This window comes from Lycorma delicatula, chromosome 4, assembly GCF_047948215.1.
Source record: "Lycorma delicatula isolate Av1 chromosome 4, ASM4794821v1, whole genome shotgun sequence".
NCBI classification, from domain to species: domain Eukaryota; kingdom Metazoa; phylum Arthropoda; class Insecta; order Hemiptera; family Fulgoridae; genus Lycorma; species Lycorma delicatula.
Window position 1 is genome coordinate 191,381,997 of NC_134458.1, and position 16,016 is coordinate 191,398,012.

The 16,016-nt window shown below is 34.1% G+C and overlaps 1 protein-coding gene across 1 annotated transcript in view; it reads left to right on the forward strand.

Annotated features, from left to right (window-relative positions):
• Nucleotides 1-2,689: 2,689 nt before the first annotated feature.
• LOC142323001 (glycine receptor subunit alpha-2-like) overlaps nt 2,690-16,016 on the forward strand; it is a 34,405-nt gene continuing 21,078 nt past the window's right edge. The window contains exons 1-4 of the mRNA XM_075362096.1: nt 2,690-2,871; nt 7,548-7,630; nt 10,268-10,420; nt 12,974-13,172. Coding sequence (XP_075218211.1) covers nt 2,795-2,871; nt 7,548-7,630; nt 10,268-10,420; nt 12,974-13,172 — 512 coding nt within the window. The 5' untranslated portion in view covers nt 2,690-2,794. The remainder of the gene's footprint in view (nt 2,872-7,547; nt 7,631-10,267; nt 10,421-12,973; nt 13,173-16,016) is intronic.

A 16,016-nucleotide genomic window follows, 5' to 3' on the forward strand; every position in this document is an offset into this window, starting at 1 on the left:
ACAGGTATTCCGTCTATTCCAGGAGCCTTTCTGCCATTTAAATCTTTTATTTTTCTCTTAAATTCTGATCTCAGTATTGTTTCTCCCATTTCATCCTCCTCAACTTCCTCTTCTTCCTCTATAACACCATTTTCTAATTCATTTCCTCCGTATAACTCTTCAATATATTCCACCCACCTATCGACTTTACCTTTCGTATTATAAATTGTGTACCATCTTTGTTTAACACATTATTAGATTTTAATTTATGTCCCCCGAAATTTTCCTTAACTTTCCCGTATGTTCCGTCTATTTTACCAATGTTCATTTCTCTTTCCACTTCTGAAGACTTTTCTTTAAACCACTCTTCTTTTGCTAGTTTGCACTTCCTGTTTCTAGCATTTCTTAATTGTCGGTAGTTCCTTTTACTATCTTCATCATTCTTACATTTTCTACGTTTATCCATCAGCTGCAATATATCGTCTGAAACCCAAGGTTTTCTACCGGTTCTCTTTATTCCGCCTATGTTTGCTTCTGCTGATTTAAGAATTTCCTTTTTAACATTCTCCCATTCTTCTTCTACATTACCTTATCTTTTCTACCTTATCTTTTTTACTCAGACCTCTTGCGATGTCCTCCTCAAAAATCTTCTTTACCTCCTCTTTCTCAAGCTTCTCTAAATTCCACCGATTCATCTGACACCTTTTCTTCAGGTTTTTAAATCCCAATCTACATTTCATTATCACCAAATTATGTTCTCTTATCAATGTCTGCTCCAGGGTAAGTTTTGCAGTCAACGATTTGATTTCTAAATCTTAGCTTAACCATGATATAATCTATCTGATACCTTGCAGTATCGCCTGGCTTTTTCCAAGTGTATATTCTTCTATTATGATTTTTAAATTGGGTGTTGGCAATTACTAAATTATACTTCGTGCAAAACTATAAGTCGGTCCCCTCTTTCATTCCTTTTACCCAGCCCGTATTCGCCCACTATATTTCCTTCCTTGCCTTTTCCAATGCTTGCATTCCAATCTCCAACTATTATTATATTTTCATCTCCTTTTACGTGTTTAATTGCTTCTTCAATCTCTTCGTATACACATTCTACCTAATCATCATCATGGGCGCTAGTAGGCATATAGACGTAAACAATCGTTGCCGGTTTAGGTTTTGATTTTATCCTTATTACAATGATTCTATATATATATACTCGTATCTTTAAATTTTTTTTTTCTTCATCGTGAATTATGTATCACAATACAAACCATCTTCTCTTTGGTAATGCAATCTATTTTCTCTTCGTTTCTTCACAATTTCTCACAAATTTTCAAACGGGTTTAGTTCTGACGAAATTCCAGTTCGGACGAAACCGTTAATATCTTTTTCATACATGAAAACCTTATCTTTTTATTAACAAACAGAAAGACAAGAATGACAAGTTAATTTTTTTGAACTGGTATCGCAAAAATTCCCAAGATTATTTTATAAAAAGTTAACAATTAAAATATAAAAATGGTTTAATTTTTTTCTGCAGTTACTGACTGCCTATACATTAAAGTAGCGGAATTTTCCTTGCTTTCTTTACTGTTTTGGCTCCGGAACCAACGTAAGGTATTACTTGAGAGAATGATATATATGAATATAAATGAATTGTAGTCTTTACAGCCTCAGGTCCACCATTCCTTAGTTGTGTAGTTAACTGAACCCCTTTCTTTTTCCTGTTTAGCCTCCGGTAACTACAGTTTAGATAATACTTCAGAGGATGTGAGGATGATATGTATGAGTGTGAATGAAGTCTAGTCTTGTACATCTCAGTTCGACCATACCTGAGATGTGTGGTTAATTGAAACCCATCCACCAAAGAACACCGGTATACACGATCTTGTATTCAAATCCGTGTAAAAATAACTGGCTTTACTAGAACTTGAACGCTGGAACTCTCGGCTTACAAATCAGCTGATTTGGGAAGACGCGTTCACCACTAGACCAACCCGGTGGGTTGTTTAACGACTGCTATTTATAATGATTTTTAAAAACAAGTTATTTTTATCAATTGACAATAAAAAATAAAACCTAGAGATATAATTAAGATCTGATAGATCGTGGATACCGGTGTTATCAACTACCTAGCATTCAAATCCATGTAAAAATAACTGGCTTTACTAGGACTTGAACTCTGGAACTCTTGGCTTACAAATCAGCTGATTTAGGAAGACGCGTTCACCACTAGACCAACCCGGTGGGTCAGTTAACTGAAACCCAACTACCAAAAAAAAACCGGTATCCACGATCTAGTAAACAAATTTGTGTAAAATTAACTGCCTTAATTTCAACTTTAGGACTCTCGAATTCGAAATCAGCTCATTTGCGATGACGATTTAACCACTAGACTAGCCCGGTAGGCTTGGGGAATTTCCCTAAATCCAGTAACTAATGAAGAGGGCAAAAATTACTGAGCAAACTTTTATTCATTTATCTAAACAAGATATTTATCTACAGTACCAAAACAAATAGAATTCTTAGAAAACATTTAATAAAACGAAAACCTGTGTTTAACGAATTTCCCTTCCGGTATTCTTGATTTCGTAATATAGAGGTTCATCTGTTAAATAATATGTTGATAACTAAAATCGAAATTAATGTTTTTTTGGGTTTTTTTCAGGAAATTTCACTGGACGTGTTTCTACAAGTGTACTGGGTGGATGACCGAATAACTTTAACAGAAAAAGTTGAGTCAGATCATTTAGAATTAACATGGAAACCGGATCAATCATTTTGGGTACCTGATTTATATATAAGGCAATTAAGAGAAATGAAAGTGCTTTCCGTGTTCCAAGATATGGCATCAGTAAGATTACATCGCGATCATAAAATCCGCGTCAGTATAGGGTAAGTTTAATAAATAATTTTTATTATATTTTTTTATAAATTACTAGCAGACCCGGCAATGCTTCGCTATTCCTAAATTTGAGTTATATATACATTAAATGAACACAATTTAAAGTTTGATAAAAAAATATTAACATAATGAACATTACGGATTTCACAAAATTTAGAATGTAAATCAATCCAATCGGCAAAACAACAGCACTACCTATCGGATTTAATTCAAACTACTCTTTTAATACAGGAGTCGGTTTAAAATACCCCTAACTTACTTTCTAATAGTCAGATCGAGGATTTCAGTGGCTTTAAACCGTCACCAGACAACGCGAACCATTTTTTAAAAACCCGCGTATAAATCGGTCCAGTAGTTTCGTTACTTAAGAGCGGACACACATACAAACGTTGCCTTTTATATATACGTAAAAGAAAATCTGCTTGTATATTTGTTTATTAAGTAAATATCTCGACACCGGTACCACCTAACGGGTGTAGTTTTTCCAATAAAATTTCTTTTTACGTAACTAATATACAGAGTGTCCCATATAATACGCAACCCATCAATCACTCCTCCAAGAAATTTCAAAAGTCAAGCTTACTCCCCTACTCGTTACTAAAATGGACTCGTCCAACATCTGAACATCGCGGCGACGCAATAGAACACTACCGATAGTAACAACAATGCAATCACAACGTTCAGTGTATTGTTAGAGACAAGATGGTGTTTTCGCTAGATGAACGTGTTTTCATTCTCGAGTCGTACTTCAGTACGAAATCAGCGGTTGCAGTGCAAGATTTTTTTCGCCATAAGTACCCAGATATACCGGCTCCTAATAAAACATCAGTATTAAGGTTAGTCGCAAAATTTAGAGAGACCGGTTCTGTTAATAACAAGGAACATAAAAGATCTGCGTCGGTGTTGAATACAGATACAGTAGCTGAAATCAAAGACCGATTATACGCCTCATCAAATAAATCGATCAGACGTTTGTCTGCTGAAATTAATTTGTCTAAATCGACTGTTCATCGAGCGATCAAACGATTACAATTACGACCTTATCGCATTCAAACGGTTCATCGACTTCTTGAACCCGACAAAGAAAACGGCTACAATATTGTCAACGGTTCCGTCGATTTCTGCGCGAGGGAATTAATGTTATGGATTCGTTATTTTTCACAGATGAAGCACGGTTTCATTTGGACGGCTACGTAAACAGCTAAAACAGTAGAATTTGGAGCGCTGAAAATCCCCACGTTTATTACGAAAAACAATTACACCCGCAGAAGTCGGGCGTGTGGTGCGCGTTATTGCTGAAGAAAATAATCGGTCCAATTTTTTTCGAGTATACCATTAATGCAGAACGATATCAGGATATTTTATTTCAGTTCATCGCACTCTTGGAAGAGGAATACAGACACTGCTGGCTACAACATGACGGTGCGACATTGCACTACGCAGGTTCAACTTCTGATTTCGTCGAGGAATTCTTTGGTAATCGTGTTACCGGTCAAGGTTTGTGGCCACCAAGATCTCCTGATTTGACTGCGGCGGATTTTTTTCTACGGGGTTACCTCAAAGTAAAAGCCTACAGTAACAAACCACGAACACTTGAACGATTGAAAGTCGATATTGAACAAGCTGTATTAAATATCCAGCCACAAACTTTGAAAAAAGTTGCAAGAAATGCTGTAAAAAGAATTGAAGCTTGTATTCAAGAAGATGGCGGCCACTTCCAACATTTACTCTAAATGTAAGGTAATGGATGGTAATAATAAAAATTACAGTTACATTTACACATGCCTTTTTATTATTTAAATAACAAACCAATATAAGGTTGGGTTGCGTTTTATATGGGACACTCTGTATATAAATAAAATCGGTCCGGTAAGAGGTTTCTAACAATTTTTTTTTTTTTTTTTTATTATATGCAAGACTTAAACAATGTTTATTATCTATTATTGTAAATATTTGAAAAAAATTCTAAATTAATAATAGATTTTTATAAAGAAACGTAGTGTCTTACCTTTTTTTGACACCAGTATCATTTTGTTAAAAACAGTTTTATATGTTATAGAAATTTTTTGGTTTTTTTGAGAGGAAGAAATGATATCCGCGAGACTCTTACCGTACGGTTTACAATTTCATTGGAATTTTTTTGGATATTACTGAGTTTTGTTATTTTATGGATTTATTTCTGAAATGAAACGACTAGCACTAGATAAGGAATCTTGGAGAGCTGCATCAAACCAGTCAAATGACTGAAGACAAAAAAAAAGGATTTATTATTAAAATTCATCGCCTTAAAACGTATGATTATATTTACAAGTGCCCCGGGGAGCGCCATTCGAAAATTTGGGAAGAGGAACGAAGAGGTGCCACCGTAATATCTCGGAAACCGCTGGACCGATTGTCACGATTTCAACGATATATCTATCAGTAGATCAAGACTAAACTATTTAAGGCATCGGGTACACCCTTGATAGACCGGTTCTTGGTTATCCAGAAATTAAATCGTGAAGCTATAACGCAAGTTCATCCTAAAGATTTCACCTAATTAAAGTCTACATTTTTTTAAACACATTTTTTAACAATTAAAAGATAACAATATATGAAAAAATAATTTTTTTCCAAAATCGCTTCCCTAAACGAAAAAATGTTTTAAATAACATTATGACGTCACAGTTGAGAAGTAGAATTAAATAAAGGAAAAATATTTAAAGTGTAAAAAAGTAACTCCGTCTGGTTGGATCTTGAAATCGATCCAATTAACGCACCAGTTGACTCGGTATTTGGCGCGTTAAGTCTCGCGGCTACACTTGTCTGCTGACTGTATAAAAAAATTTTTTTTTATATACTCGTAAGTTGTGAAATTACATTAGTTAGTGCCAACCATGACCGTTAGTAATACCACACCCGCGCGAATTAAATACGCCTAATGTTTTAATTACACTCACCCGTCGTAAAACATATTGATCTGATCTTTCGTTAAATACGCTCAAACCTATGCGCTAGGGAAACTGTGAAATATAAACGTATGATGATTAAAATGTAGAAAATAGATAAAAAAGCTTTTTAAAGACAACTCTTATACAGAATGATTCAAAGAAACGGGAAATTTTGAAAGTTATATTGGTAGCCGTGAGCGATTGGTACCACTTGATAAGTGGCGCCAGCCTCTCTAACCTAACGTGCCATTTAATTGTCATGGATCCTTGGAGTGGTGCGCAACGTGCATTTGGTATCAAAGCGTTTTACAAAACCAATGACAGTGTGGAAGGAGCGCGTACAGAATTTCGTTGTCATTTTAATCTGGGACGGAACGACCGTATTCCTTCAGCACGTGCAATTAAAACATGGATATCTAATTTTGAGGAAACCGGTTTGGCAATGAAAAAGAAACCTCCAGGCCGTGAGCGAACCGTCCGTACACCACAGAATGTTGAAGCTTTACAAGATGCTGTTACACGAAGTCCACATCGGTCAATCCGTCATCTCTCGGCATCTTTACAATCGCATAGTTCAAGTGTTCGAAGAATGTTAGCGAAGGACTTGGAATACCATCCGTACAAGTTGCAGATCGTCCAGGAACTGAAACCGAACGATGCGGTTGTGCGAGCACAATTCTGTAATGTAATGCTTCAGAATATAAACGATAACGAAGAGTTTGTTCACGAACTGTGGATGTCAGACGAAGCGCATTTCCACCTCAGTGGATTTGTTAACGAGCAAAATTTCAGATACCGGGCACATGAAAATCCTACGCAGCTACACCAGCGTCCGTTGCACAGCCAGAAAGTGACCGTGTGGTGTGCTATGTCATCTTACGGTGTTATAGGCCCTTATTTTTTTGAGGATGACAACGGTCTTGCGATTACAGTGACGTCGGCTCGTTACGTAGCCGTACTTGATACCTTTGTTGCGGAACAATAAAAGACATTTCCACCGATTCTTAACACAGCCTGGTTTCAACAAGACGGAGCAACGTCACATACTGCACGAATATCGATGGCAGCTGTACGCCGATTGTTTGGACAACGTGACATTTCACGAAATGGTGACATTAGATGGCCTACCAGATCGCCTGATCTCTCAGCTTGCGATTACTTTTTGTGGGGTCACCTTAAAAGCAATGTGTTCCACAATAGACCTGCTACGACGTAAGAACTGAAGGCAAAGATCCGAGAAGCAATTGCGGAAATTCCAGTTGAGATGTTACGTCAAACCATGAACAATTTAACGAAGAGATTTCATGAGTGTTTACGTAGAAGAGGAGGTCACCTGGAAGATGTATCTTTAAAAAATAAACTAAAATGTATGTATCCTAAAATGGCAACATTTGTACAATTACATGAAATAAAATTCATTTTCTAAAAAATATTTTTCATTACCTTTATTTAACTTTTTTAATTTTCCGTTTCTTTGAAACGGGAATTATTCTTTGAATCATTCTGTATTAAATGCACCAAAATGTAAAACATAACTTTAGGATGGTGTCTTAGAATGGATTTTACAACAGGCTTTGACGATGATATGTAAGATGGTGTGAAAGACATAGGTTTAAATTAAAAACTTGAAAACGTTTTGCCAATTTTTTTTCTGATGCGTGATGAATACCCTAAAGAATGAGGTGCATTTAACGCACCTCACTCTTTAATTTAATGAATTTTTGTATATTTTTCAGAGCCACAGTAATAATAAAATGTGATATGGATTTTGATCTTTATCCGCTGGATGTTCAAAAATGTGCTGTTGATTTTAGTAGCTGTAAGTATGTCTTATTTATTATTATTTGCTTAAATAATGTAAATATGTAACACTCAAAAACACATTTTATAAGGATTTTTTTTTTTTGGCTTCAGACATTTGACTGGTTTGATGCAGCTCTCCAAGATTCCCTATCTAGTGCTAGTCGTTTCATTTCAGTATACCCTCTACATCCTACTTCCCTAACAATTTGTTTTACATATTCCAAACGTGGCCTGCCTACACAATTTTTCCCTTCTACCTGTCCTTCCAATCTTAAAGCGACTATTCCAGGATGCCTTAGTATGTGGCATCTCTTCTTTTAACTATATTTTTCCAAATGCTTCTATCTTCATCGATTTGCCGCAGTACCTCTTCATTTGTCACTTTATCCACCCGTCTGATTTTTAACATTCTCCTACAGCACCGCATTTCAAAAGCTTCTAATCTTTTCTTCTCAGACACTCCGATCGTCCAAGTTTCACTTCCATATAAAGCGATACTCCAAACATATACTTTCAAAAATCTTTTCCTGACATTTAAATTAATTTTTGATGTAAACAAATTATATTTCTTACTGAAGGCTCGTTTCGTTTGTGCTATTCGGAATTTAATATCCCTCCTGCTTCGTCCATCTTTAGTAATTCTACATCCCTAATAACAAAATTCTATTACCTCCATAATCTTTTTTCCTCCTATTTTCACATTCAGTGGTCCATCTTTGTTATTTCTACTACATTTCATTACTTTTGTTTTGTTCTTGTTTATTTTCATGCGATAGTTCTTGCGTAGGACTTCATCTATGCCGTTCATTGTTTCTTCTAAATCCTTTTTATTCTCGGCTAGAATTACTATACCATCTGCAAATCGTAGCATCTTTATCTTTTCACTTTGAACTGTTACTCCGAATCTAAATTTGTTCTTTAACATCACTAACTGCTAGTTCTATGTAAAGATTAAAAAGTAATGGAGATAGGGAACATCCTTGTCGGACTCCCTTTCTTATTATGGCTTCTTTCTTATGTTCTTCGATTATTACTTTTGCTGTATGGTTCCTGTACATGTTAGCAATTGTTCTTCTATCTCTGTATTTGAACCCTAATTTTTTTTAAATGCTGAACATTTTATTCCAGTCTACGTTATCGAATGCCTTTTCTAGGTCTATAAACGCCAAGTATGTTGGTTTGTTTTTCTTTAATCTTCCTTCTACTATTAATCTGAGGCCTAAAATTGCTTCCCTTGTCCCTATACTTTTCCTGAAACCAAATTGATCTTCTCCTAACACTTCTACCATTCACTTCTCAATTCTTCTGTATAGAATTCTAGTTAAGATTTTTGATGCATAACTAGTTAAACTAATTGTTCTGTATTCTTCACATTTATCTGCCCCTGCTTTCTTTGGTATCATTACTATAACGCTTTTTTTGAAGTCTGATGGATATTCCCCTTTTTCATAAATATTACACACCAGTTTGTATAATCTATCAATCGCTTCCTCACCTGCACTGCGCAGTAATTCTACAGGTATTCCGTCTATTCCAGGAGCCTTTCTGCCATTTAAATCTTTTAATGCGCTCTTAAATTCAGATCTCAGTATTGTTTCTCCCATTTCATCCTCCTCAACTTCCTCTTCTTCCTCTATAACACTATTTTCTAATTTATTTCCGCTGTATAACTCTTAAATATATTCCACCCATCTATCGACTTTACCTTTCGTATTATATAATAATTTAACGAAAATATGAAAGAAGTGAAAACAGACACGAAATTACAACATCGATTTTCTTTTATAACTTGACTGTTTGTTAATCGATTTTAAAAAATAAAATATAATTTTGTTCAGAATAAAGGGCTTAATATTTTAACACATAACATTTATTTTGATAAAATTAATATTTATTAAGATATAACGGATTGAAACATAAACATGGCCGCCATCTTGTAATTTTCGAAGATATTTAATTCCTGATTTTTTGCTAATTTTAAAACGTTATTACAAAGACGCTTATCAAATATTAATGTGATTCCTCTATCCGAACTTCATATATAAATTATTATACAAAAATAACAAAATGGCGTACAGTGGGAGAATGGAAAAAAAATTGCAATTTTTCCTAAAGATATTTTTTGTTTTTTAATTTTACCAGTAAAATATGAATAAAGTATACCCAGCCCACTATTTTAAACACAATCTATATATAGAAACAATCTAACTAAAATCTTATGAAAATCGGTCCAGTAGTTCTGGAGATACAAGGATATTTAAAAATTGAAAATGAGCACGCGCGCGCGCGCACACGCACACACATAAATATCCGGAATATTTCCAACCGGTTTTCTGGGTTCCTTTAAGTGTCAAAATGTGAAGATCCGGTGAAAACCGTAGAGCTACAACTCTACTACAGCGCTATCTACACGGAAAAGTAAAAATGTTCTATTAAATTTTAGTTTTCAAAACCACAGAATTTACAAAAAGTATGCATTTATTACAGGTTATTTGTATTTTAAATACTAAAGAAAATTATGAATTCGTATAATTAAAATCTATTTTTTTGTTTCTAATTAGATGAAGGTATAATTTTATGAAGGTATATTTTATAATTATTATATAATAGACTTTAAATTATATTTATAATTAATATTTTTCTTTATTTCAAGATAAGTACACATACAACGAAATGAAATTTCGATGGCAAGATGACCCAGCTTTAAGTTTTCCAAGTGATTTTAGTACAGATGGCTACAGATTACCAAGATATGTTGTGTCCTTCAAAAATGATGAAAATATGCATGTTATATTTTATGGAGAAGGTAAGACTTATTATATAATAATTCAAATTTATTTAATTAATACATTAGATGGCTAAGTATGAACATATTGTCGGGTATTCACGACTATATCAGGATATTTAAATAAGAAAAATCAATAATAACAACGAAAATAAAAAATAATAAATGATAATAATAAACAACTCACAATAATCATAATTTTTTTTTTTGTCCAGTCATTTGACTGGTTTGATGCAGCTCTCCAAGATTCCCTATCCCGTGCTAGTCATTTCATTTCAGTATACCCTCTACATCCTATATTCCTAACAATTTGTTTTACATATTCCAAACGTGGCCTGCCTACACAATTTCTTCCTTCTACCTGTCCTTCCAATATTAAAGCGACTATTCCAGTATGCCTTAGTATGTGGCTTATAAGTCTGTCTCTTCTTTAACTATATTTTCCAAATGCTTTTTTCTTCATCTATTTGCCGCAACACCTTTCATTTGTCATATTATCCACAACGCTATGTTTCGACGGCGTCTAATTTCTTTTGAAGTTTGGAGTTCAAAAAAGCTCCCCGTGCCGGGTAAGCATACACTAGAATTGGCTACAAAATTAATAAAAATTATCAACTTGTTTTGGATTAATTAATGACTCAACCGATAATATCTCCTTGCGGTGGTTGTTAAAAAAATTAGTATTTCATATAAAGGGTGATTCAAAGAAACATGAAATTTTAAAAATTAAATAACGTTAATGAAAAATTTTTTTTAGAAAATGAATTTTATTTCATGTAATTATACAAATGTTGCCATTTTAGGATACATACATTTTAATTTATTTTTTAAAGATGACATCTTCCAGGTGACCTCCACTTCTACGTAAACGCTCACGAAGTCTCTTCGTTAAATTGTTCATGGTTTGACGTAACATCTCAACTGGAATTTCCGCAATCGCTTCTCGGATCTTTGCCTTCAGTTCTTCTGTTGTAGCAGGTCTACTGTGGAACACTTTGCTTTTAAGGTGACCCCACAAAAAGTAATCGCAAGCCGAGAGATCAGGCGATCTGGGAGACCATCTAATGTCATCGTTTCGTGAAATGACACGTTGTCCAAACAATCGGCGTACAGCTGCCGTCGATATTCGTGCAGTATGTGACGTTGCTCCGTCTTGTTGAAACCAAGCTGTGTTAAGAATCGCCGGAAAATCTCTTTTGTTGTTCGACAAGAAAGGTTTCAAGCACGGCTACGTAACGAGCCGACGTCACTGTAATCGCAAGACCGTTGTCATCCTCAAAAAAAATAATGGCCTATAACACCGTAAGATGACATAGCACACCACACGGTCACTTTCTGGCTGTGCAACAGACGCTGGTGTAGCTGCGTAGGATTTTCTTGCGCCCGGTATCTGAAATTTTACTCGTTAACAAATCCACTGAGGTGGAAATGCGCTTCCTCTGACATCCACAGTTCGTGAACAAACTCTTCGTTATCATTTATCTTCTAAAGCATTACATTCCAAATTGTGCTCGCACAACCGCATCGTTCGGTTTCAGTTCCTGGACGATCTGCAACTTGTATGGATGGAATTCCAAGTCCTGCGCTAACATTCTTCGAACGCTTGAATTATGCGATTGTAAAGATGCTTAGAGACGACGGATTGACCGATGTGGACTTCGTGTGACAGCATCTTGTAAAACTTGAACATTCTGTTGTGTACAGACGGTTCGCTCACGGCCTGGAGGTTTCATTTTCATTGGCGAACCGGTTTCCTCAAAATTAGATATCCATGTTTTAATTGCACAATCTGATGGAACACGGTCGTGCCATCCCAGATTAAAATGACGGCGAAATTCTCTACGCGCTCCCTCCACACTGTCATTTTTTTGTAAAACGCTTTGATAGCAAATGCACGTTGCGCACCACTCCAAGGATCCATGACAACTAAATGGCAGGTTAGGTTAGAGAGGCTGGCGCCACTTATCAAGTGGTACCAATCACCCACGGCTACCAACAAAAATTTCAAAATTTCCCGTTTCTTTGAATCATCCTGTGTGTGTATATATATATATATATATATATATATATACCCATCATTTCAGATGGGCTTGCTATACTTTTCCGAATTCTACTTCCAAAACTAAACAAAAATTTCAATTTCTCCTTTTTTCTCCCGCTGTACGCCATTTTGTTATTTTTATATAAAAATTTATATCTCAAGTTCGGTTAGAGGAATCACATTAATATTTGGTAAGCGTCCTGCCAATAAAATTGTAAAATTAGAAAAAAATCAATCCTAAATAACTTCGTTAATTACAAAATGGCGGCCATGTTTATTTTTTCGATCCTTATATCTCCATAAATATTAGTTTTATCAAAACTTAATGTTTTTACTAAAATATTAAGCTGTTTATTTTGAATAAAATGACATTTTATATTTTTAAATCGATTAACAAATAGTTGTGTTATGGGAGAAAATAGATATAATTTTTTGTCTGTTTTCATCTCTCCATTTTACGTTCAACTTGATTAAATATTAATTTTTAATATTTATTTTTTTCTAAATATATTAATTTCAATATATTTTTTCAGGTAATCATTCAACAGCAAGAATGATAATAACAATGAGCCGTGAAATTCGAAGCCATCTCATAGAAAGTTATTTACCTAGCTCATTATTTGTCATTATTTCATGGGGTAGTTTTATTGTTATACCAGAAGTAGTACCTGGACGTATGGTTTTACTTGTAACAACATTATTATCACTGGTTACAATGTTTGATACCGTAAGGTAAAATTATTAATTAAATCAATAATTATTTATTTTTTATTAAATATGGTTAAGTAATAACTGGTTTTTATCCAGAACTGAGGATTGATTCTCTACATTTTTTTTGTCTTCAGTCATTTGACTGGTTTGATGCAGATCTCCAAGATTCCCTATCTAGTGCTAGTCGTTTCATTTCAGTATACACTATACATCCTACATCCCTAACAATTTGTTTTACATATTCCAAACGTGGCCTGCCTACACAACTTTTCCCTTCTACCTGTCCTTCCAATATTAAAGCGACTATTCCAGGATGCCTTAGTATGTGGTCTATATGTCTATCTCTCCTTTTAGCTATATTTTTCCAAATGCTTCTTTCTTCATCTATTTGCCGCAATACCTCTTCATTTGTCACTTTATCCACCCGTCTGATTTTTAACATTCTCCTATAGCACCGCATTTCAAAAGCTTCTAATCTTTTCTTCTCAGATACTCCGATCGTCCAAGTTTCACTTCCATATAAAGCGACGCTCCAAACATATACTTTCAAAAATCTTTTCCTAACATTTAAATTAATTTTTGATGTAAACAAATTATATTTCTTACTGAAGGCTCGTTCCGCTTGTTATTCGTTATTTTATATCGCTCCTGCTTCGTCCATCTTTAGTAATTCTACTTCCCTAATAACAAAATTCTATTACCTCCATAATCTTGCCTCCTCCTATTTTCACATTCAGTGGTCCATCTTTGTTATTTCTACTACATTTCATTACTTTTGTTTTGTTCTTGTTTATTTTCATGCGGTAGTTCTTGCGTAGGACTTCATCTATGCCGTTCATTGTTTCTTCTAAATCCTTTTTACTCTCGGCTACAATTACTATATCATCTGCAAATCGTAGCATTTTTATCTTTTCACCTTGTACTGTTACTCCGAATCTAAGTTGTTCTTTAACATTATTAACTCCTAGTTCCATGTAAAGATTAAAAAGTAACGGGAATGGGAACATCCTTGTCGGAATCCCTTTCTTATTACGGCTTCTTTCTTACGTTCTTCAATTATTACTGTTGCTGTTTGGTTCCTGTACATGTTAGTAATTGTTCTTCTATCTCTGTATTTGAACCCAATTTTTTTTTTAAATGCTGAACATTTTATTCCAGTCTACGTTATCGAATGCCTTTTCTAGGTTTATAAATGCCAAGTATGTCGGTTGGTTTTTCTTTAATATTCCTTCTACTATCAGTCTGAGGCCTAAAATTGCTTCCCTTGTCCCTATACTTTTCTTGAAACCAAATCGGTCTTCTCCTAACACTTCTTCGTTTTTTGAAGTCTGACGGAAATTCCCCTTTTTATAAATATTACACACCAGTTTGTATAATCTATCAATCGCTACCTCACCATTACTGCACAGTAATTTTACAGGTATTCCGTCTATTCCAGGAGCCTTTCTGCCATTTAAATCTTTTAATGCTCTCTTAAATTCAGATCTCATTATTGTGTCTCCCATTTCATCCTCCTCAACTTCCTCTTCTTCCTCTATAACACCATTTTCTAATTCATTTCCTCCGTATAACTCTTCAATATATTCCACCCATCTTTCGACTTTACCTTTCGTATTATATATTGGTGTACCATCTTTGTTTAACACATTATTAGATTTTAATTTATATACCAGGAAAGTTTCCTTAACTTTCCAGTATACTCCGTCTATTTTACCAATGTTTATTTCTCTGTCCACTTCTGAACACTTTAATCCACGCTTCTTTCGCTAGTTTGCACTTCCTGTTTATAGCATTTCTTAGTCGATAGTTCCTTTTACTTTCTTCGTCATTAGCATTCTTATATTTTCTACGTTCATCCATCAGCTGTAATATATCTTCTGATATCCAAGGTTTTCTACCAGTTCTCTTTGTTCTGCCTAAGTTCGCTTCTGCTGATTTAAGAATTTCCTTTTTAACATTCTTCCATTCTTCTTTTACATTTTCTACCTTATCATTTATACTCAAACCTCTTGTGATGTCCTCTTCAAAAAGTTTTCTTAGAAGTTCTCTGCATATTTTATAAATATTATTCCACCAAAAATATTATTTTAATTTAGATTTTTTTAAATTTAAATCCTTCAGCTTTTTTTATACGTATACATATATCGTTTGTATCTAACATGTTATACAACTATTCTTACTGTAATTTTGGTGCTAAATTTAAATGTTCTATTAAAATGGTGTTTAAATTTTACAATATATAGTATAATAAATTACTTTAAATTTAGTGTTTATTTCAAATATTCTGTTGTAATTCTACTACACGTATAGGTTTTACGTAAATCGTAAATTTGTTAAAATTTCTTATAATAAACTCATTTTTATCAACTATTAATTACAATTAATGATAGTTTTTATATAATTTTACTTTTCTGATTACGAAAAAGGGAAAGTTATCCTTTCGACTTCAAAAAGAGAGTTATAGTCATGATACCAAAGAAATCAGGAGCAGATAAATGTGAAGAATACAAAACAATTAGCTTAACTAGCCATGCACCAATAATCTTAATTAGAATTCTTTATAGAAGAATTGAGAGAAGAATGGAAAAAGTGTTAAGAGAAGACCAGTTTGGTTTCAGGAAAATTATAGGGACAAAGGAAGCAATTATAGGCCTCAGATTAATAGTAAAAGGAAGATTAAAGAAAAACAAACCAACATACTTGGCGTTTATAGACCTAGAAAAGGCATTCGATAACGTAGACTGGAATAAAAAGGTTCACCATTTTAAAAAAATTAGGGTTCAAATACAGAGATAGAAGAACGATTGCTAACATTTGCAGGAATTAAACAGCAACACTAATAATTGAAGAACATAAGAAAGAAGC